The 21411-nt window shown below is 56.3% G+C and overlaps 2 protein-coding genes across 7 annotated transcripts; both read right to left on the bottom strand.

Annotated features, from left to right (window-relative positions):
• Positions 1-533: 533 nt before the first annotated feature.
• On the bottom strand, positions 534-3011 carry LOC146767000 (uncharacterized). Its single transcript, XM_085583918.1, has 6 exons — positions 2816-3011; positions 2236-2615; positions 1758-1856; positions 1477-1655; positions 1176-1276; positions 534-1085 (listed from the first exon to the last, which is right to left on the bottom strand). Exons 2-6 carry the CDS (start codon positions 2546-2548, stop codon positions 971-973), a joined length of 807 nt encoding a protein of 268 aa, XP_085440044.1. The 5' UTR covers positions 2549-2615; positions 2816-3011; the 3' UTR covers positions 534-970.
• Positions 3012-3981: 970 nt separating this feature from the next.
• On the bottom strand, positions 3982-20386 carry LOC144246632 (C-type lectin domain family 2 member B-like). 6 transcript variants are annotated; one of them, XR_014956404.1, is made up of 8 exons: positions 20284-20386; positions 19286-19512; positions 18809-18907; positions 18528-18706; positions 18227-18327; positions 17987-18136; positions 8156-8299; positions 3982-4408 (listed from the first exon to the last, which is right to left on the bottom strand). XR_014956404.1 is itself a non-coding variant. In XM_085583951.1 (6 exons), the coding sequence occupies exons 2-6, from the start codon at positions 19443-19445 to the stop codon at positions 18022-18024; spliced, it is 654 nt and encodes a 217-aa protein (XP_085440077.1). In that variant the 5' UTR covers positions 19446-19512; positions 20284-20386; the 3' UTR covers positions 17317-18021. The 6 variants fall into 6 exon arrangements, 4 of the variants coding, with proteins under 4 accessions (XP_085440078.1, XP_085440077.1, XP_085440076.1 ...); XR_014956405.1 differs by lacking the exon at positions 20284-20386 and adding an exon at positions 20146-20207; XM_085583951.1 differs by lacking the exons at positions 3982-4408; positions 8156-8299 and having other exon boundaries at positions 17317-18136.
• Positions 20387-21411: the final 1025 nt, after the last annotated feature.

Raw genomic sequence — 21411 nt, 5'->3', positions numbered from 1 at the left:
GTTCTCCATTGCACAGGAGGCTTTGCCCTCTTTCACAGACTCCTGTCTTGTCGAACCAAGACACAAGGACCATCCTAAAGTCTCAACTTCAGGCCAATTTGTGATGATTTCCAGGGAAATTTGCTTTCCCCAGTCAAGGTTGTTCTATAATGTTATAATTAGGGCTTTCAAATTTATGTACTAACTTTGGTTTTTCAAGTTATTATTGACCACAAGAATCCTGATATACTACACATTGTAATTACTGCTTTTGATATAGTATAACCTGTCACTGCATGTTTGCAACATATAGCTTCTGTAAGTAGGGCTGTAATAGATACCGTCTTAGAGCATAGAATAATAGAGACTGTGAAATGCTGAAATGATTGTTTCATGTAACTAACTCAGAAAATGATGCAAAAGAATTGATTTCCCATATTTGGGGACTTTCTTATCTGAAAGACACGATAATGGAATCAGAAACAAGAGTGCTGAACAAAAAGAAGAATTATTGACCCTCATTATCAGGGAGTGAAAATACAAGAAGACAGAACCACAAGAAAACATAAAATATATTCATTTAATTAGACAAGATAGCATGAAGACAAGTCAAAGGTTAAAACCAAACAAAAGAACATGTTAATGTAAAGTCATAATATATAAACTTTTAAAATATTTATAAAATAATTTCTATGTCTATATGAAAGGTATGTATAAAAACTTTTATAAGAAGGGTGAATAGAGAGCTGTGTTCCTCACATGTAATGAGGGCAATCCACTCACTCCAGGCAGCACCGCTGGCAGGATGCACTGCAGAGACTTTTCCCCTGAACACCCACCCCTGTGTTGGCACTGGGGATGGACAGGCACTGAGGTGACCCTGAGAGTCCGTGCAAGGCACAGGGTGCAGCTGAGGAAGGACAGCCCTGTGCTGGGCTCAGAGCTGAAGCTGGCACTGCCCAGCGTGGACAAGGTCCTTCCTGCAGCCCTGTCACAGGGCAGCTTGGGCCTTGCTGCAGACATACGGCCGCTCATTTGAGCACATCTCACTGCGGAATTTATCGTCAGCCAGGTACACACACGGGGAATTGCCAAGGACAGGAGCCCTGCAGGGAGGAGCAGAGACAGCGCTGGTTCCCAGGGGAACACCTTGTGCCCCTGTGCCCCCAGGCCCTGCCCGGCTCCCCGGCACTCACCTGGAGCTGTAGCTGCTGCCATCCCCCCAGTGCAGGCGCTCGCCCCGTCTGCGCAGCCCGATCCAGTAATCGACGTTCCCGCAGAGGCGGAAGAGCAAATCCTGCCCAGGAGAGAGGAGTGGGAGCTGCCCCGGCCCCTCGGGGGGACCCGTGCCCGGGGCTGCCCCCGCACGCCGGGGCTCCTTCCCTGCAAGGCCCCGGCACAGGGCTGCACCCCCAGCCCTACGAGCACCCAGCCCGGCCCAGGAGCACCCCCAGGCTCCCCTCAGCCACCCCACACCGCCCGCAGCCCCTCACTCACCATGGCCTCATCCTGGAGAATGGCCAGGGAGGCCCCGAGCTCCGAGCACCGTTCCTGAGCCTGATCCCAGCTCCTGTAATCCCTTGACAAGTAGTAGCAGACCCCATTGTACCCAACCCAGCCATGGGGACAGCCCAGAACCAACTGCGGAGTCGCAGGTGTGACTGGAACCTGTGGTGCTGGAGGGGGAAGAGGAGAAGGTCTGAGGATTCCCCTCTGCAGGGAGCAGGGACCCCGCTCTGCCCCGAGGGGATGGGCCCAGCCTGCTGCCCCTCCCTTACCTGACTGCACAGCCAAGGCCACCCCCAACGCCAGCACCAGCACCAGGAGCAGCAGAATCAGCACCGCCGTGAGCATGGGACGGGAGCTGAACCATTCACCTGGAGCAGGAAAGAGCTGCTGGCTGCCAGAACCAGACCCGGCCCTGCAATCTGCTCACCCCGTGCCCAGGGAGCACAGCAGGGACCCCTCAGCCACTGTGTCCCTCACTCAGCTGGCAGCCAGAGAGCCAAGAGCCTGGGCACAGCCAGGGACACAGCTGTGGGGACAGCCAGGGACACAGCTGTGGGGACAGGCTGCAGCAGGAGAACTGCACAGCCTTGGGGGCAGCTGGGGCTCTTGGTTCCAGCCACTGACGGGGCCCAGCAGAGCACGAGGCCTATTCCAGACATCGGGAAACAGCCACACACCTGCCAGCCCTGGCCTTGGGAGGAGACATTGTCGTCTCCGTAGAGGCCACAGGGGTGGCCCTGCACTCACCCAGGAATCTTCTGAGGATCCTTTTGTGTTCATTGCTGGTTGCTGATGTGCCCTGGGGACCCAGGGGCTCCCTCACACTCCCACCACTGCTGCAGAATCCATTCTCCACATCTTCACACTCACAAATGGCATCTCCCTGCTCATGCCAAGTGGCTTCTTGTGCCCCAGGCAGGTGTGGAACCCTGGCTGCTCGTCCCTCCTGGAGATGCTGGAGCTTCTTCACAACTCCATGAGTGGAGCACAATTCACCCTTCTCCAGCACACAGCCCTCATCTCTCTGCCTGGAACAAACAGCACCTTGCTCCCGATCCATCAGGAGTGCTGACAAGGCCTCTCGGAGATCGCCTCGGGAACAGCTTTACACCCGCGGTGGTGGCACCCTGAAAGGGACACGATGCGAGGTCACTGCTGGTGCCGGCCCCGCGGGACACCGAGGCTCAGCAGGGCGGTGCCGGCTCTGGTCGCTGCTGCGGCCCCGGCTCGTCCCCAGCGATCCGGGCAAGGAGGAGAGCGCGGGCAGCCGCTCCCTCCGCGATCCCAGCGCAGGGGGACCCGGCGGAACCCGGCACAAGGAACTCACCAGAACCCCCCTGGCCCTCAGCGCGGCCCCTCCGCCCGCAGCGAGCCCCGAGCTGGGGCAGAACCGAGCGCGGGTCCCGCCTGTGCCGGAGCCGCCTCCGCCTGCCGGGCTCCGGGGCCGCCGCCGCTCCGCAGTGACACAAACTCACTCACTGACTCACTCGCTCGCTCGCTCCCTCCCGTCCCTCCGCTCGCTCGCTCCCTCCCTCCCTCCGCTCGCTCCCTCCCTCCCTCCGCTCGCTCCCTCCCTCCCTCCGCTCGCTCGCTCCCTCCCTCCGCTCGCTCGCTCCCTCCCCTCCCTCGCTCCCTCCCCTCCCTCCGCTCGCTCCCTCCCCTCCCTCCGCTCGCTCGCTCCCTCCCTCCGCTCGCTCGCTCCCTCCCTCCGCTCGCTCGCTCCCTCCCTCCGCTCGCTCGCTCCCTCCCTCCGCTCGCTCGCTCCCTCCCTCCGCTCGCTCGCTCCCTCCCTCCGCTCGCTCGCTCGCTGCGGCTCCAGCCCCTCCTCACACAGGGGCGGGGCCGCCGCCGTCACTCGTGGCCGAAGCGGTGTGAGCGGGGTTTCGACCAAGCAGTGGGGAAAGCAGCGAGGGGTGGTGAGGGGCTGGGGGGGCAGAGACGTCACTTCGTTTTCCGTGAACTGGCTGAGCAAGAACCCCACCGTGGGAACGAGTTTCTTCTGGGGTTCTAAGGACTGGCTTATGGCACGGATTCTGGGGCTGGTCTGGGCTAGGCCAGGTGCCCGGGGCCAGCAAAACCGTTCTATGTCTCTCCCCCTGCCCCTGGGCAGGTACAGAACACAGCAGGAAAGTCTCGAGGGGCTCAGTAAAGGCAGCGAGAGAACTCTCACCCGTCATGGGCATAACGGAGGATTGAGGTCTGGACTGGGGAAATTAATTGAATTTATTATCAAACAAATCAGAGCAAGGGAATGAAAAGTGTCCCAAATCCTAAAAATGCACCCACCCCACGCTGGTCTCTCCTTCCTGGGCTCTACTTTATTCCCAGTTCCCTCCCTCCCCCCCGCACGGTGCCACAGAGGGATGTGGTTGTTTTGGTTTCAAAGGCAGGAGTCTGCTAAGGAAGGCAGGAGTCTCCCTTGCAATGGAAAATGTAAACCCTCTACCTCCAAATAATTAAATGTTGAGATGAAGTGGTTATCAGGCAAAGATATGAGAATATAAATAACAATCCTTTATTAGTAGAAGAAACTACAACACCGCAGCCAAGTGTGAGCCGGCCCCGCCCGCAGCGCGGCCCGCGCGGACACAAACCCGGGCCCGGCCCCGCTCGGCCGCGGCACTTTCCCCGCGGCTGCAGTTCCGGGCACGGCCGGCAGGGGCGCTGGCGGCAGCCGGGTCTGAGCAGGGCAGGGAGAGGCGAGCTCAGGAGCGGCACCGAGCAGGGGGGACAGGGCCCGCGGGCACCGGGGGAATGAGGGCCCCGCTCGGGGGCTGCTCGCACAAGCACAGCCTCCCCCCACAGCACAGCAAGCGCCTCTGCGCTGGGCTCCCGGGGTCGGTTGGATTTCCCATTGGAGCTTCTCGTGCCAGGAGGGCAATCCACTCACTCCAGGCAGCACCAGTCCCAGCATGTACTGCTGTCACTGTTGAGGCAGGACGGGAATGAAGAGGATCTGATTGAGAAGGCTGTGAGAGTAAAACTCCTATTTATTCAAAATACACTGCTCTTTTATACAGAGCTCCGCAAGGACCAAATCCATTTGTTGTGAAGTGAAAACAGCCCACCACCATTGGTGCAGAGTGCTTGATGCACAGTGATAGAACTTAACTATAAACAATGTGAAAAACGAGATAAATAATTATTTACATTCTTCCCCAGCTCTTTCCCAGGCCTCTGCCTGGATAGAAACTCTCAGTTTCTTCCTTTGACTGAATCTGAGTCCCACATGTCCGCCTTTTTAGTTTCAAGAAGGAGGCGGTGTTTGTCAGAACACCTTACAAAGAAGAGGACAAACACGACTCCGAGGTTCACTAGTTGATAATTCAAAACCTCATTGGATTTTGGCTCAGATCGGTCAAAGAGCTTCCAAACTTATAGTTTTCAAGGAATCAGTTACCAACTCTAAGATGGTAACAACTCTTTGTCAGACTGTCAAAAGACTGGCAGTCCAACTTGTCAAAACCCATTTCCCAGTGTGAGTATGACATGACAGAAAAGGTATTTACAACACATGCACATACCCAAATCAGCCAAATTTGGATTTGGCAAGATGAGTAACATCTGTTTGCCAGAGCTGCAAAGCCTTTAGGCCTCTGGGATTTGTCCCAGCCAGTAAGGTGCAGCAGGTTTGCCTTGATTGGCATTCATCAGAATTACTTTTGCAAGGTGTGTGCACTTAATAGAAGAATCATGCAAGGCTCTGCCTATGCAATCATGTCCTCAAAGGACAGCTTGAGTGATGAAATTGAATTCAGATCCAAATTACATCCTCAAGGCTTTCAAAACAATTGAGTGAAATTGACCCAATTCAGAAAGGACCAAATTCACAACACTTGAGAAACTTCTGAAATGCCATGAAATCTCTGAAATGCCATGGCCACAGCCCTTAATTCAATCACTTGGGCTGATGTTGATTCGTGGCTTCCCAGTACTTTGAGCTGTTAGTGAAAACACAGCTCTTTCCTCTTTCCGCTTTTTTTTTTTTTTTTTTTTTTTTTGAAGAGCCAGCGGCGGGCTCTGGGACCCAGCGATGCTGGGCAAGGCGGAGGACCTGGCCCCGTGGGCAGGGCCATGTGTCCCAAACCCGGCCGGGGCGAGCCAAGACTCTCCGCTGAGCCAAGAGTCACCCAGCTGGGCCCCCAGCTTCTCTTTGGTATCTCCTGGAGCCCCTGAATTTGGGGTCCCTGGGACATTTCAAGACCGCTGATAAATGAGCGACCTCTCCCACCCTCACACATCAGTGCACGTTCCCAACAGGGTGCGGGAAACCCAGCAATTCCTCGGAGTTTCCGCCCTTCCTCCACCCCGCTCAGCCATGGTTTATTCTACAGCTCCTCGGCATCCCGCTCTGCGAACCACCAGAGCAGGACGCGCAGGGCGCGAGAACGGGCTGTTTCCCCGGGAATAGAGAATTTCACCCGGGCTCCGAGACTCCCTGCACCACCCACGCCCGCCCGATACAAGGGGCTGCTCTCCTGTCCCCTCACAGTTCCCTGATCCGCGACCCCGCCCCCCTCATTCCCAGCTCCGGGACCAGCAGCAGTGGCGCTGCCGCTGGCCAAGCCGGTGTCCCCCCGCCGCCGGCTCTCCCTCGGAGGGGCAGAGTTCGGTACAGTCGAGGGGACGAACGGCTGGACCCATTGTCCAGCACGGGGCTCTCGGCCGCGGGACCGCAGGGCGGAGCCGCTCCAGGGGCCACGGCGGCGGAGCCGCTGCGCGCTGTGACCGCCCCTCCGCCGCGTCCCGCGGGGCGGCGCCGCGGCCGCATCTCCCGGCGGGGCCGGGGCCGGCGGCGGCCGCGGCTCTTCCGCCGGTCCCGAGGTCGGCGGCGGCGGCCGCGGCTCTTCCGCCGGTCCCGAGGTCGGCGGCGGCGGCCGCGGCTCTTCCGCCGGTCCCGAGGTCGGCGGCGGCGGCGGCTCTTGCCGCCGGAATGCAGCAGGCAGCGCCGCGGCTGCGGCGGTTCCTCCCGGGAGTGACGCCGGTGTTCCGGGGCGGGCGGAGTCAAGGCCGCCGCTGCTGCCGGAGCAGCGGTGGGCGTGACAGCGAAGTCTGCTGTCGGCAGGGGTGGCTCCACGGCAGGGGTGGTGTAGAAGGCAGGCACCACCTCCGGCAAGGGAGTCCATCCCACAGTGGGCAGGGCGGAGAAGAACACGGGTGCCCCGCTCAAAACGTGCTGTTGAGCAGCAGATGCCGGCATCGTAAATGAAATCAAATCAACCAGTCCGCATGACGTGCAGAGGGGCGGACTGGGAGGCAAAGCCTGTCCCGCCGGCACGATCGGAATTCCTGCGGATGGTGGTGGGCGTGCCAGGGGATGGACCAAAGGCTGCATCGCCGTCTGTGCCGGCTCCATCAGCGAAGGAGATGGGGGGCAGCATCCGCCCCGGCTGCGCCCGGCGCCGCGGGCAGTTCCAGCCCCCCGCAAATGCAGTTTGGAAAGCGGGGGGCTGCGGGGCCGCGGGCGGCGGCGGCTCCGCCAGCCCGGGGCCGCCCCGCGCAGTCCATGCACCCACGGCTGTGCTGAAGCTGAGAGCTGCGGCAGAGGCACCCCGGCTGCCTCGGGAGGGGCGGGCGGTGTCAGCGGCACCGCGCTCTGGGCAGGGTGCGCCCGCACAGCCCGCCGCCGCCCGGGCTGCAGCGCGGTCCGCCTCCGGGATCCCGAAACGTTCCGGTCAGAATCCATGTCTGTGTACAAGGTTATATCGATCCCCGCCCAAATTGCAGCCAGGTCGGACGCAGCGGTGTCTCCATTGCGCATTTGCACCGTGAGACAGCGTCCAAGGTTGAGCCAGACCTTCTGATCAAAGGGGAATCTGGGATTTACAGAAAATGCCCAGTCTCGAGCCCAACACAAAAGTCTGATCAGGTCCTCTTCAGAAAGCCAAGCTCTGATAAGAGGGATGCTGGCTCGCCAGGCAGTCGAGACTGCTTGCTCAACCGCCGATGTCTGGTTTCCCATTTTTAGGGAACCTTTCCCTAGCAGATGTCAACTTCAAGAGTCCAACAGTCCGCTATTCCAGGGAAAAACCCGCCCCGCTCAGTTCCGGAGTCTTAAGAGCCAGTCCACGGTCCAACCAGGACCCAGCCTTCTCCAGAAGGCGTGGACTTCCAGCGTTACCTTTCTTAAGAAGGCAGAGGTGTCCGTTCACAGCCTCCAGGCTATAAACGTGGAACCGCGCCAGAGGAGACCCCACGCAAAATGCTGAGGTTCAGGTCTGCTACGGAGGCTGCAATTCCATTTCAGGTCACCAGACCCTGTCCCTTCAGGGCAGGGTGCCGGGCCCACATCGGGATACACCAGACCCTGTTCCTCAGGGTAAGGTGTAATTCCATGTCAGTGGTAACCAGATGTTGTTGTCAAGGCAGGACGGGAATGAAGAGGATCTGATTCAGAAAGCTGTGAGAGTAAAATTCCGTTTATCCAAAATATACTGCTCTTATATACAGAGATCCACAAGGACCAAATCCATTGGTTCTGAAGTGAAAACAACCCACCACCATTGGTGCAGAGTGCTTGACGCACAGTGATAGAACATAACTATAAACAATGTGGAAAACAAGAGAGATAAAGAATTATTTACATTCTTTCCCAACTCCTTCCTAGGCCTCCGCCTGGATAGAAACTCTCAGTTCCTTCCTTCGACTGAATCTGACTCCCACATACTGCAGAGACTTTTCCCCTGAACACCCAGCCCAGCACTGGCCCTGGGGATGGACAGGCACTGAGGTGACCCTGAGAGTCAGTGCAAGGCACAGGGTGCAGCTGAGGAAGGACAGCCCTGTGCTGGGCTCAGAGCTGAAGCTGGCACTGCCCAGCGTGGACAAGGTCTGCTGCGCTCCCGCCCCGGTTCCCTTTGTCTCAGCCCCGGCTAGCTCTTCTCTGGGGCGAGAGTGGGTGATTGAGGCACCCTCCGCCGCTCCCAGCTGGGGTTTGGAGAGTGCCTTTGTGGGTTCCGGGCAGCGCTAGCAAGCCTCGCGGTGGTAAATGAAGAGCGGATCCTGCTGGGGGCTAAGTCCGAGTTTATTGTAGCCCAACGGGGCCAAATATCCTAGAACGGTGCCAGCCAACAGGAACAAGCACAAGGTGCTTGCACTGGCTTATAAACTGTAAGGGAGGGGTATCCAACGACCAATGGGGATAGGGATAGGGATAGGGATAGGGGGTGGCTCCGGGATGGGGGGATATGGTGTGGTCCAATGGGGGAAGGATATGGGGGGAGCCCCAGGTCCTCACCCAATCACCCGGTGCCCTGAGTAGAAGCTTCTGGATGGATGGGAAGGGGCACCGAGTGATAGACAAGGCACCCAGGGGGGGTAAAATGCCTCTTTCAGGGTGATGGATAGATACTGGGAAGGCGGGAAGGGAGGACAAGGCGGGAAAACTGGGGATAAACCAAGTTGCACACGGGGGTACAAAGGAATAAACCAATACATAATACAGGGATAATAAAACATATAAATAACGCAACTCCACATCTCCTCCTTTTTTTGTTTAAAAAGAAAGGGGAAATGGGCAACATGAGTCTTTAAATGGGGGCTGCACAGTCTCTGGGCTCATCTTGAAACTAGATGTTGTTTTCTTCAGGAAGTTCTTCTTCTTGGAACCCTTCCTTGTTCAAGGGTTCCAGTTCATCACTATGTTAAAGCTTGTAATAAACACAATGAGTCCCAGCAGCAGCGAAAGTCCTGTTTCTTTAGAAAGCAACTGAAATTAATAGTCGAGGTAGGGGAGGTCTAACTCAAAGGGGAACAGAGAATCCCAGGGAAGAGGGGGGGATCAGGTGAGGGGGACCTTTTCCGCCGTCGGAGGGCGGCGTACCCAACTTGAGGACTGTCCGGTTTTCTCTTCTGGGTCTTAGGGACATATGGTCTGACGAATTTGGAAGGGACCCATCTCAGGCCTGAGGGCGTGGATACGCAAGCGTACCCCCGTCCCCAGGTGACCAAGTCATAGGGTCCTTCCTGCCGCCAGGTCTCAGGGTCTTTAATGAGAACTGGTGGCTTTTCCCTGACCTTGCTCTGCTCGTAGGAATTAAAGTGCCTCGCGATGGGGGGGTTGAGGCACTCGAAGGAACAGTTTAAGAAATTGATGGTAAAAAGGGCCCGCGCCAACTGAACCTGGGGGGACTCATTTTTAGCTGACGACTGTTGTTGTTTAAGCATCCTTTTGATGCTTTGATGAGTCCTCTCCACCACGGCTTGACCTGTCGGGGAATAGGTGATGCTAGTTTTATGTTCTATTCCCCATTGCTGCAGGAAGCCTGCGAATTCCTTGGACGTGTACCCGGGGGCATTGTCTGTTTTTATCTGTTTTGGGACGCCCAGCATGGAGAAGGCTTGTATCAGGTGTTTCTCTATTTCCTTGGCCTTCTCCCCTGTGTGGGCAGAGGCGAAAACTGCTCCAGAGAAGGTGTCCACGGAGACATGGACGTACTTCATCCTCCCGAAGGAGGGGATATGAGTAACGTCCATCTGCCACACCTCACAGGACTTCAGACCCCTAGGATTAGCCCCTGCACTCACCGATGGTAGAGGGAGCGACTTACAGGACGGGCATGTGGCCACAATGGCCTTGGCCTGGTCCCGGGTTAGATGGAACTGCCGGACCAGACCAGGCGCATTTTGGTGGTAAAGCTGGTGGCTGATCTTTGCTTGCTGGAACTTGTCCGGGAGCGGCGCCAGCTGTGCAGGGGCAGCAGCGAGGGAATCGGCACGCCGATTGCCCTCGGCCAAGAACCCCGGCAGGTCGGTGTGTGACCTGATATGCATCACATAAAACGGTTGCTCTCGGTGGGAGACTAGCCTTATCAGCTTTGAGAGCAACCTGTTAAGGGCATCGTTGGAGACACCTTGCAGGATTGCATCCTGTGCTCTGGACACTACACCCGCTACATAGGCCAAATCGGTAACCAAATTGAAAGGTTCAGAGAACCGCTCAAAAGCTCTAACGACTGCGGCCAACTCAGCCACTTGAGGGGATCCTTCCACCTCAACAACATTTGTCTCCCACTGCTGAGTTTGAGGATCTTTCCAAGTCACTACTGACTTGCGGGACCTTCCGGACGCGTCTGTAAAAACTGTTAGAGCCTTTAAGGGTTTTTTGCTCTGAATTTGTTTTGTTGACAGAGTGAATTGGATTTCGAATTGAAAATTTTGTGGGCCGGTCTCAAAACAGAAATTTTTCCGGTGTAGCTGTCCAGTGCGAACTGCAATGATTCATTCTCTTGCAGCAGGTGTTCCAACATTGCCTTTGTGAATTGGCCCGATTCCAATTTCAAAGGAATGTGGATGTGATCAAAGTCACACCCCGCCAGCTCCCGAATCCGCGTTCTCGCTTTGCGGATTAGCTCTGCCACCAGCTCTTGTGGCCGTGTCAACCTTTTGGATCGTGAATGACTCAGGAATACCCACTCTATGATGGAGAGTGGGTCCCTTTTGTCCTGATCCTTGCCTTTTCCTAGGGTGTCTGCCCACTGAAAGATGACTCCGTGGAGGTGTGGCAGTCTGCCCAATATGATGAATCTGAAGGGCAGGCCCGGATCGTACCTGTGGGCCTGCCTGGCAGACATTGCCTCCTGAACCTTCTGCAAAGCAGCTTTGGCCTCTGGAGTGAGTTCCCTGGGAGAACTAGGCTCTTCCCCCCCTTTCAATAAATTGAAAAGAGGGGCTAGGTCTTCGTTGTTAATACCTAACCAGGGTCTCACCCAATTTAAAGACCCACACAGCTGCTGCACGTCGGCTAGAGTCCGAATTGAATTTTTTATGGCCAATTTCTGTGGAACAATGGTCCGCTTGTTTATCTCCAAACTTAGGTACTTCCAAGGTGGCATTCTTTGAATCTTATCTTCTCGCAGCTCGAACCCTACAGTAACCAACGCACTGGTTGTCAGTTCAAGCGCGTGTGTAAGTAAATCGCCGTTGGGGGCACAAATAAGAATATCATCCATATAGTGCTGGATGATCACGCCCTCGGTGGCTGCACGCACAGGGGACAGCAATGAAGAGACGTACCACTGGCAAATGCTTGGGCTGACTTTCATGCCTTGGGGAAGAACTTTCCAGTGGTATCTCTCCATTGGGGCTTCTCGGTTGATGGAAGGAACCGAGAAGGCGAACCGTGGTGCATCATCAGGGTGTAGGGGAATTTGAAAGAAACAATTCTTGATATCAATTACAGCCAATTCCCAATTTTCTGGTAACATCGTGGGGGACGGCATCCCTGGCTGGAGAGGACCCATATCTTCTATGACGTTGTTGATGGCACGAAGGTCATGAAGGAGGCGCCACTCGTCTTTGCCAGGTTTTTTCAGGACAAAGACGGGGGAATTCCAGGGGGATGTTGTTTCCTGGATATTCCCTTTGGCGAGTTGCTCCTTCACGAGCTCCCGAAGCGCTTTTAATTTTTGCTTATTGAGCGGCCACTGCTCTACCCACACTGGTGTGTCTGTGAGCCAATTAAGTTTCCGGGTAGGACGCTCCTCAGTGACCGCTGCCCGAAAAACCTGAGGGGTCGGGATGTCAATTGTGACCCCTCACTGGGCCATCAGGTCTCTCCCCCACAAGGGTTCCGTGTAATCTAATACGAACGGGCGTAAATAAGCCGATTGTCCGTTCGGCCCCTCAAATTTTACGATGTTTTTTGATTGCTTTGCCAATTGAGAACCCCCTACACCTTGAATTTTCCCCGCTACGTTTTGCAATTCCCAGCGTGACGGCCAATCCCGTGCGGTAATGACTGTTACGTCTGCCCCTGTATCCAGGAGACCGCTTAGGTGTTTGTACTCCCCATCCTTCCGCATATAGCAGGAGAGCTTTGGTCTTTCCTTCCCTATGACCTGGGCCTGGCACACCTGGTAGCTCTTCTTCGCTGACTTCTTCCATAGATCCTCAGGGTGTGCCGGGGGCCCAGATGCTGGAATAGCCTGGGCGATGATTTGGCCCTTGGGAAGGAAGACTGGAGGATGGGGGCAGTGCAGCCACACCACTAATCGCTCGGTGTTCCTGGATGTCAGGGATGGTGCAATAGTGACTTTGAGAGGCGTGAATTTTGTGTCCCCAAGAACGATGTACTTACTGTGGAGGTTCCTCCAGGTTCCTGGGTCTTCTGTGTCGACAGCGATGGAGTGCCAGTCGCTGTCCCTTAGGTGCAGAGCCTCAGTCAGGGCCAACCTATATGGGGAGAAACCAGATACGATGTTAAGTATCGGCTTGGGCTGGTTCAGGCTTCGACCCAGCCAGGCAGTGGGAATGAAATCCACATCTTCCCTCATATAGGCTGGTTTGTCAGCCATAATCTGGTGTGTCAAGTCCAGTGAAATGTTCTCAGGTGGGCATTGCAAGTAGTCGTCCCTCCCCTCCTCTGATGTTATAGAACCCACCATATTTATGTCCTCGCGCAGGGAGGGACTGCGCTGATGACTCAGTTTTTTTGTTTTCCCCCCGAGTTGGGGGCACTCTTTTCTTGTCGCTGCTGTTTAAACCTAAAAAACTCGTCCCTCAGCGGGCATTGGGAAGCCCAATGTCCCTTCTGCCTACATAGATTGCAGGCCTGGTGGTGCTGTTGTCCCCTCGGGGGTGCTCCTGTAGGGCGGTGATCTGGAGAAGGGATGGCTGGCGGTGTCACGGCTGCAGCAAAAGCCACTCTCCTTGTTGGTGGTTTAGGAGTCTCTGGAATGTCTTTAGCAGGAACTGTCACCTTCCTCGCACAGACTTGCAGCATGCTTTGAAGGGTAGGCTCAGGATCCAGGGGCAGACTGAGGATGGCTTGCCGGCACGCGTCGTTAGCGTTCTGCCTCACAACTGTGGCAAGCATCCCCTCTCGCAGCCTCTCGTCCGGGACCTGAGCCTCTATCGCATGATGCAAGCGATCCACGAACGCGACAAAAGGTTCTAGGGGTTCCTGCTTCAGGGACAAGAAGTTAATAACCGTACCGCTGGGTCTTAACTTAAAAAACGCCTTTTCTGCCGCCCTAGTGCTGACTTGCAGCACCTCTCTGGGGATTTTTTCCGCCTGCTTGGTCCCCATTTTCCAATCCCCCCCCCCGCACAAGTGGTCTACGGATATTATTGCCCCATCCTCATCCCTAGAGCTATCTGCATTGGCCCAGAGGTCAGGTAACACCTCTCTGATCTCCCGCTTCCACTCTGACTCCCAGATGAGGAATTCTCCGTGGGTAATTAAACAGGAGAAGAGAGTTCGAATATCTGCGGGGACATATTCTTTGGAGGAGAGGGTTGCTTTTAATAAGCTCGGAAGTATTCACTTTCCATCCCGAACTCCTTCTTGGCCTTGCAGAGCTCTTTGATGGTCTGCTGGGGGATGGGGGACCACTGTGCAAGGGGCCTACCCCCCCGCCGCGGGGTACAGGTGACAGGTGCGGCCGAGAAGGCAGGTAGGGACTGGGGTGGATCGGGGTTCCCACGCTCCCCCCCCCCCGGAACCGAAAGCGTGGGAACTGGAAGTGGGGTCGTGGGAACCAGGGGACGAGGCGTGGTCTGGAGCAGGGGGAGTGGTATGGTGGGGACTCCCCTCCTCAGGGGTGGAGCTGAGGGGTGGGGTGTTGAATAATTCAACGAAGGGGGAGTTGATGGGGGGTGGAGGAGGGAGGTGGGCGGAGAAATCCGGGGAGCAAAAGGGGTTGGTCTGCCGGAAGGGATTATGGGAGGGGGGAGGACAGGGATCATGGGAAGAAGGAGCACGAGTGGCGGGAAAACCCACGCGGTCACCTCCATCTTGTGTCCTGGGGAAGGGGGAGAAGGGAAGCTATTTTGGGGGGTTTGGGAATGGTGGATAGGGGATGAGGGATCTTCGAGGGTTTGGAATAACTGAAACCGAAAAGAGTCTCTACGGGACGGGGCTGTACAGTGCGGGGAAGAAGGGGAACGGGTAGAAGCAGAGACAATGCCTGCACCGCCCTGCGGGGTGTCTAGGGTATTCTCAGAAGGGCCAGAATCTGCCTGCGGGCAATGCCGGGATGCCTGTCTGATAATACCCGACTTCGGGAGAGAGGGAGAGTTTTGCCGCAGTTTTCCCGCAGCGCCTGCCGCAGCCGCAGCCTCGGGAGCAGCGACAGCAGCCACCCCGCGCTCTGCCGCAGCGGCGGCCACCGCATCGTACTGCAGAGAGCGGGCTGAGGGACAGGGAAGCGGAGTAGGGTTATATGAACTACCCGCCGAACTGGGGATCGGTTTGTTTGCGGCTGGCTGTGGCAGACTTTCGTAGCAGTATTTAATTATATCGCGAATTTGGAGAGCCAAATGGGTGAATTTGGAGAGAGAGAGATCCGACTGTCGCAGGATCTTTTTCCCTACCTGGTCCCAAAAGGGGGCTTGGTATAATTTAGCTGGCAAAATGTCGGGGAAAGTCTGCGACAACCACTGAACAAACTTCTTAACTTCAGATTTTTTAACCTTAATTCCCCCCACTAAAAGGATACCCACAACTTGGGAATAAATGCTCTTCTGCGGCACGGACAGCCTTGCACCCATGGCTGTTAGATGTTAAATCGTGCCGCAGCGCCTACGATTGGGAAAACACGAATGAAAAACAAAAGACCACACTTCCGGCTTTGTCGCGGTCCTTAAGCTTCCCGCCCGGGAAGGGAAGCACCAAAACCAGGAATTTTTTCCCCAAACCCCGGGGAAAAAGAAACCCACCAAAAAGGGATCCTTCCCCTAAACCCTAGGGGAAAGGAACCAACCAAAAAAGGATCGGGAAAGCCCCAGGGGCCCCTATACTCACAAACCACAGGGGTCCAAGAGGGAAGGGTGGAAAAGAAAAACCAATCGTAGAACTCCTCCGCGAGAGGATCGACTCCGGCGGTGCGTTCTGGAGCTGCCGATCCTGTCCCCGAGAGCGCCACCCACTAGAACGTGGGTCTGCTCTCGCCGGGGAAGCTGACGGCCAGGAGGACGATTCTTCGGGTCCGCACGACCCTAAAATCCTCAAACGAGGGGTCCAACGCCGCAAAAACGGGGCCGCTCGTTGGGCGCCAGCTGCCGCGCTCCCGCCCCGGTTCCCTTTGTCTCAGCCCCGGCTAGCTCTTGTGGGGCGAGGGCGGGCGATGGAGGCACCCTCCGCCGCTCCCAGCTGGGGTTTGGAGAGTGCCTTTGTGGGTTCCGGGCAGCGCTAGCAAGCCTCACGGTGGTAAATGAAGAGCGGATCCTGCTGGGGGCTAAGTCCGAGTTTATTGTAGCCCAACGGGGCCAAATGTCCTAGAACGGTGCCAGCCAACAGGAACGAGCACAAGGTGCTTGCACTGGCTTATAAACTGTAAGGGAGGGGTATCCAACGACCAATGGGGATAGGGATAGGGGGTGGCTCCGGGATGGGGGGATATGGTGGGGTCCAATGGGGGAAGGATATGGGGGGAGCCCCAGGCCCTCGCCCAATCACCCGGTGCCCTGAGTAGAAGCTTCTGGATGGATGGGAAGGGACACCGAGTGATAGACAAGGCACCTGGGGGGGGGGTAAAGGGGAGGACTGCATCTCTTCCAGGGTGATGGACAGCCACTGGAGAGGCGGGAAGGGAGGACAAGGCGGGGAAACTGGGGACAAACCAAGTTCTACATGGGGGTACAAAGAAATAAACCAATACATAATACAGGGATAATAAAACATACAAATAACGCAACTCCACACTCAACCCAGCTGTAACCCCAGATTCTCTTGGATATCCTTCAATCCGGCAACGCTGAGTGCTCTTAGGATGTTAATCTCTTGACCCAGCAAATTTATGCCCCTCCAAGGAAAACCTTCTCTTTTTACCCTTTTATTTTTTCCCAATTAACGATGCCAAGAAAACTCTCTTTTTGCTTTTTAATTACCCAATTAATTATGTCAAGAAAACCCTCTTTTTATATTTTCATTTCCTATCCCCCCACACCAAGGTATCACACTCCTTCCCGGAGACCCAGTCCCAGTTTCCCCGGGGTGGGGGGTTTCTCTCATTCTTGTTTTCACTCGCTTCGTCTCTTTCCTGGCCGTTTTTCTCGCGAAAGAAGATGGAAACGCAGAGTGGGAGACTACAGCTCTCATTTGGCAAGTCTGGGATGACCAGCTCACCTCTCATTCACACCCATTCATCCCCCCCCATCGGCCCCATCCCAACAAATACTCACCTATCCTCTTTCCTTGGGTCTTTGTTCTTCGCGTATGCGTTAATCTTAGGGGCTAATTACTGCGGTTTTAGGGAATCCTTTCCCTTTTCTTTGTTTTATTGTCTCCTTTTGTCCCTGGATCAAAACCTGCGTCTGTCGGTAGCACCAGGGGAACAGAGCGAAGCTGCCCAACCAGGGCAGGACGCGTCTCTTCACTCTGAGTCTCCTAAGGCACCGGCAGAGAGGTGTTAGCAACCATCCTCTGCTACCATAATTGTGAAAAATACCAATCACTTGGTTTTTAAAATTTTAAAAGTTTAATAATAATAACATGGTTATAAAAATAGTAATACAATTAGAATAATAAAGTTTAGAGTCAGGACAATTACAAGATAATAAAAAGCAAAGAATTAGGGACGTCCGGGTGCTCTCGGACACTAAGTCGCGAAAAGCATCCCTTGTGAACAAAGGAATCAGCCTTAAAACAATACACTTGTTACATATTCATATATCCTTCATGGTTATGCATACATGCTATTTAAAACAAGAAACTCTGCCTGTTGTATGTCAACTGTTTCCTTGAATTCCCATGGCATCTTCGAGTCTGAGCAAGGCCTGAAGAAATTAGCTTCTTCTGATAAGAAGCCATAAATTCCTCTCCTTTGGAACACTTAGGTGTTCCTCAAAGCAAGTATCTAATTTCAAAAAAAAAACAGAAAAAAAAACTTCCCCCCCCACATACATGGTGTTTATTTTAACTACTAAAATCTTCATCTTAACTACAGAAGAACAACTAATCAATATAACATAATACATATAGTAACTATCTGCAGAGAGCCATATAATAAGCATTTTTCACATAATGGAAACAGAAACCAGGGCATCCAAAAAAAGAAGAATTATTGACCCTTGCTATCAGAGAGTGAAAATACAAAAAGATAGAACCACAAGAAAAACAAATATTAGCTTAATCTACTAGGCAGCATGAAAAAAAGCCAAAGGTTAAAACCAAGCAAAAAAACTTGAAACTCAAACAAATATTTGAGTACGCACAAACTCAAGAATATGCATATAGGCCTGTAACATAACAGTACAATAGGAACATAGATTAAGTAAACCATATGCAAATAGCCAAGCACGTCAGCACAGTATTTTATCCCTTAACAAACTTCTATAAAAATTGTAAAGAGACAGCCATGTTTCAATAAGGACAATCAAATAACTGTAGGCAGCATCAGTGGCAGGATGCACTGCAGAGACTTTTCCCCTGAACACCCACCACTGTGTTGGCACTGGGGATGGACAGGCACTGAGGTGACCCTGAGAGTCCGTGCAAGGCACAGGGTGCAGCTGAGGAAGGACAGCCCTGGGCTGGGCTCAGAGCTGAAGCTGGCACTGCCCAGCGTGGACAAGGTCCTTTCTGCAGCCCTGTCACAGGGCAGCTTGGGCCTTGCTGCAGACATATGGCCGCTCATTTGAGCACATCTCACTGCGGAATTTATCGTCAGCCAGGCACACACACGGGGAATTGCCAAGGACAGGAACCCTGCAGGGAGGAGCAGAGACAGCGCTGGTTCCCAGGGGAACACCTTGTGCCCCTGTGCCCCCAGGCCCTGCCCGGCTCCCCGGCACTCACCTGGAGCTGTAGCTGCTGCCGTCCCCCCAGTGCAGGCGCTCGCCCCGTCTGCGCAGCCCGATCCAGTAATCGACGTTCCCGCGGAGGTGGAAGAGCAAATCCTGCCCAGGAGAGAGGAGTGGGAGCTGCCCCGGCCCCTCGGGGGGACCCGTGCCCGGGGCTGCCCCCGCACGCCGGGGCTCCTTCCCTGCAAGGCCCCGGCACAGGGCTGCACCCCCAGCCCTGTGAGCACCCAGCCCGGCCCAGGAGCACCCCCAGGCTCCCCTCAGCCACCCCACACCACCCGCAGCCCCTCACTCACCATGGCCTCATCCTGGAGAATGGCCAGGGAGGCCCCGAGCTCCGAGCACCGTTCCTGAGCCTGATCCCAGCTGCTGGAATCCCTTGACAAGTAGTAGCAGACCCCATTGTACCCAACCCAGTCATGGGGACAGCCCTGAACCAACTGCGGAGTCGCAGGTGTGACTGGAACCTGTGGTGCTGGAGGGGGAAGAGGAGAAGGTCTGAGGATTCCCCTCTGCAGGGAGCAGGGTCCCCGCTCTGCCCCGAGGGGCTGGGGCCAGCCTGCTGCCCCTCCCTTACCTGACTGCACAGCCAAGGCCACCCCCAAAGCCAGCACCAGCACCAGGAGCAGCAGAATCAGCACCGCCGTGAGCACGGGACGGGAGCTGAACCATTCACCTGGAGCAGGAAAGAGCTGCTGGCTGCCAGAACCAGACCCGGCCCTGCAATCTGCTCACCCCGTGCCCAGGGAGCACAGCAGGGACCCCTCAGCCACTGTGCCCCTCACTCAGCTGGCAGCCAGAGAGCCAAGAGCCTGGGCACAGGCAGGGACACAGCTGTGGGGACAGCCAGGGACACAGCTGTGGGGACAGGCTGCAGCAGGAGAACTGCACAGCCTTGGGGGCAGCTGGGGCTCTTGGTTCCAGCTACTGACAGGGCTCAGCAGAGCTCGAGGCCTATTCCAGACATTGGGAAACAGCCACACACCTGCCAGCCCTGGCCCTGGGAGGTGACACTGTCCCCTGCCTAGAGGCAATAGTGGGGTGCCTTGCTCACCAGGGCATATTCTGAGGTTCCTTTTCAGTACATTACTGATTGCTCTTCCATTCTCCAGGGGCTCCTTCTGAAGCCCATCAACAGAGCAGAATTCACCCTTCTCCAGCACACAGCCCTCATCTCTCTGCCTGGAACAAACAGCACCTTGCTCCCGACCCATCAGGAGTGCTGACAAAGCCTCTCGGAGATCGCCTCGGGAACAGCTTTACACCCGCGGTGGTGGCACCCTGAAAGGGACACGATGCGAGGTCACTGCTGGTGCCGGCCCCGCGGGACACCGAGGCTCAGCAGGGCGGTGCCGGCTCTGGCTGCGCTGTCCCCGCTCCCCAGGGCTGCGGCAGCAGCTGCGGAGACAAGCGCAGCCTCCGGGAGCTCTGCGCTCCCCGCAGCCCCGGCCCCTGTGGCTCTGCAGCCGCTGCAGCCCAGCTCCGTGCGGGACAGGCGCTGAGAGCGCCGGGCAGCTGCCGGATGCTGCCGGCCCAGGGCAGCTGCGGCTCGGAGCCCGCCTGCCCAGGGGCAGGAACCAGCAGCCCCGGGGGTTCACCATTGTCCCCCGCATGCCGTGCCCCGGCGGCTCGGAGCCCGGGGACACCGAGCGCCGGCACAGCCGCTCTGGCTCCCTGCCCGTGCCCGTGGAGCGGCTCCTGGCAGAGAGCGCAGCGCCGAGAAGCCTCGGCCCCGGAGCGGGCAGCGTGCGGCGCTTTCTGCCCCCGCTCGGCGCCCGCAGCGCTTTGGGCTCTGAGGCACGTTCGGGTTCATCCCGTGCCAGCCCCGAGCCGGGCACGGACACCGCCCGCCCGAGCAGCGGCCCCAGCCCGCAGCGAGCCCCGAGGTGGGGCGGAACCGAGCGCGGGTCCCACCTGGGCCGGAGCAGCCTCCGAGCTCCGGGGCCGCCGCCTCGCCGGGCTCCGGGGCCGCCGCCTCGCCGGGCTCCGGGGCCGCCGCCTCGCCGGGCTCCGGGGCCGCCGCCTCGCCGGGCTCCGGGGCCGCCGCCTCGCCGGGCTCCGGGGCCGCCGCCTCGCCGGGCTCCGGGGCCGCCGCCTCGCCGGGCTCCGGGGCCGCCGCCGCTCCGCTCCCGGACCGACACCGCTCGGGGCCGCCTTTTATAGCCTCAGCGCTGTGGGCGGGGCTTTGGCATTTTGACCAATCAGCGCGGGGAGCGCGTCCCGAGGCGCGAGGGCCGGGGGCAGCGGAGCGGTCGCGATCCGCGGTTTCCGTTTTGTTCTTGTGTCACGACGTGGTTACTGGAGTGGAAATGTACTAATAAGAAGAGGAGCCGCGTGGGAGGAAGTTTCTTCTGGGTCTCAAAACTGTGAATTACTGCGGAGATTCCTGGGCTAGGCTGCGGCACAGGCAGTGCCGGGCGTCCGGCGGCATCGGAGGTTCCCTGTCAATTTCGATCCCTTAATTATGCTTAAGGAGGGTCTCCCCTCAATGTAGTCCCGAGTAAAAAGTGAATTAAGGGGGATTTTCCCTCAATTTCGCCTCTGAAAATGAGAGGAAACAGAAATGCAGTTTCGTCTTCACAATCCCTCAACGAAGACGATTCTGCGGCCTTTGGACATCATTTCGTCTGTGAAGGTCCCTTCAAATGGAGGCTCCCCCTCGATGGAATTCTTACAATGGCACGTAAAGAGGTTTCCTCTCAAAGGAAGCCCTTTCAGACCAGGGACAGCCGTGTTTGCCGTCAAATGGAACCTGAAGCTGATGAAAATGGAGCTCTTTCCCTCAATTCAAACAGTACAATAAAGGTATTCCCCTTCCATTTAAACATAAAAAACATGGGAAATGGTGATTGCCTGTCTAGGGAGGCACCCTATATAACGAAAAATGTGTGTTTTCCTTCAGCTGAGACCCTTCAAATCATAGGTGCTTGGAGATTCTCTCCAATTCCAACAAAATTACAGAAAAGCTTTTCCCCCTCAATTTAAATCGCTTTTCTGCTCATTAGCCCCCTTTTTGGGGCACTAAGGAGGGACTGGGGGCACTTCCCCCTCCTCACTGGTCACACCTGGGGCTGCTGCACCTTGCAGAGTGCTGAGGAGTTCCCTCCCAGCTCCCTGCCAGTGTCCCTCTTCCTGGCAAGCAGCGGGAGGGATGCTGACAGCACCGGGCAGGAACTGGGA

This window comes from Lonchura striata, chromosome 6 (assembly GCF_050655825.1).
Source record: "Lonchura striata isolate lonStrDom1 chromosome 6, ASM5065582v1, whole genome shotgun sequence".
Taxonomy (NCBI): domain Eukaryota; kingdom Metazoa; phylum Chordata; class Aves; order Passeriformes; family Estrildidae; genus Lonchura; species Lonchura striata.
This window is presented reverse-complemented; position numbering and strand designations above follow the sequence as displayed.

Bases quoted from the DNA above. Each gene is read 5' to 3' on its own strand.
- LOC146767000 (XM_085583918.1), bottom strand. From the start codon at position 2,548: ATGGATCGGGAGCAAGGTGCTGTTTGTTCCAGGCAGAGAGATGAGGGC. The intron at 1,656-1,757 runs GTAAGGGAGGGG...TTCCCCCTCCAG, and splicing joins GGCCTTGGCTGTGCAGTCAG to CACCACAGGTTCCAGTCACA. The intron at 1,277-1,476 runs GTGAGTGAGGGG...TCTCCTGGGCAG, and splicing joins TTCTCCAGGATGAGGCCATG to GATTTGCTCTTCCGCCTCTG.
- LOC144246632 (XM_085583951.1), bottom strand. From the start codon at position 19,445: ATGGGTCGGGAGCAAGGTGCTGTTTGTTCCAGGCAGAGAGATGAGGGC. The intron at 18,908-19,285 runs GTGAGCAAGGCA...TTCCTGCTCCAG, and splicing joins GAACCTCAGAATATGCCCTG to GTGAATGGTTCAGCTCCCGT. The intron at 18,328-18,527 runs GTGAGTGAGGGG...TCTCCTGGGCAG, and splicing joins TTCTCCAGGATGAGGCCATG to GATTTGCTCTTCCACCTCCG.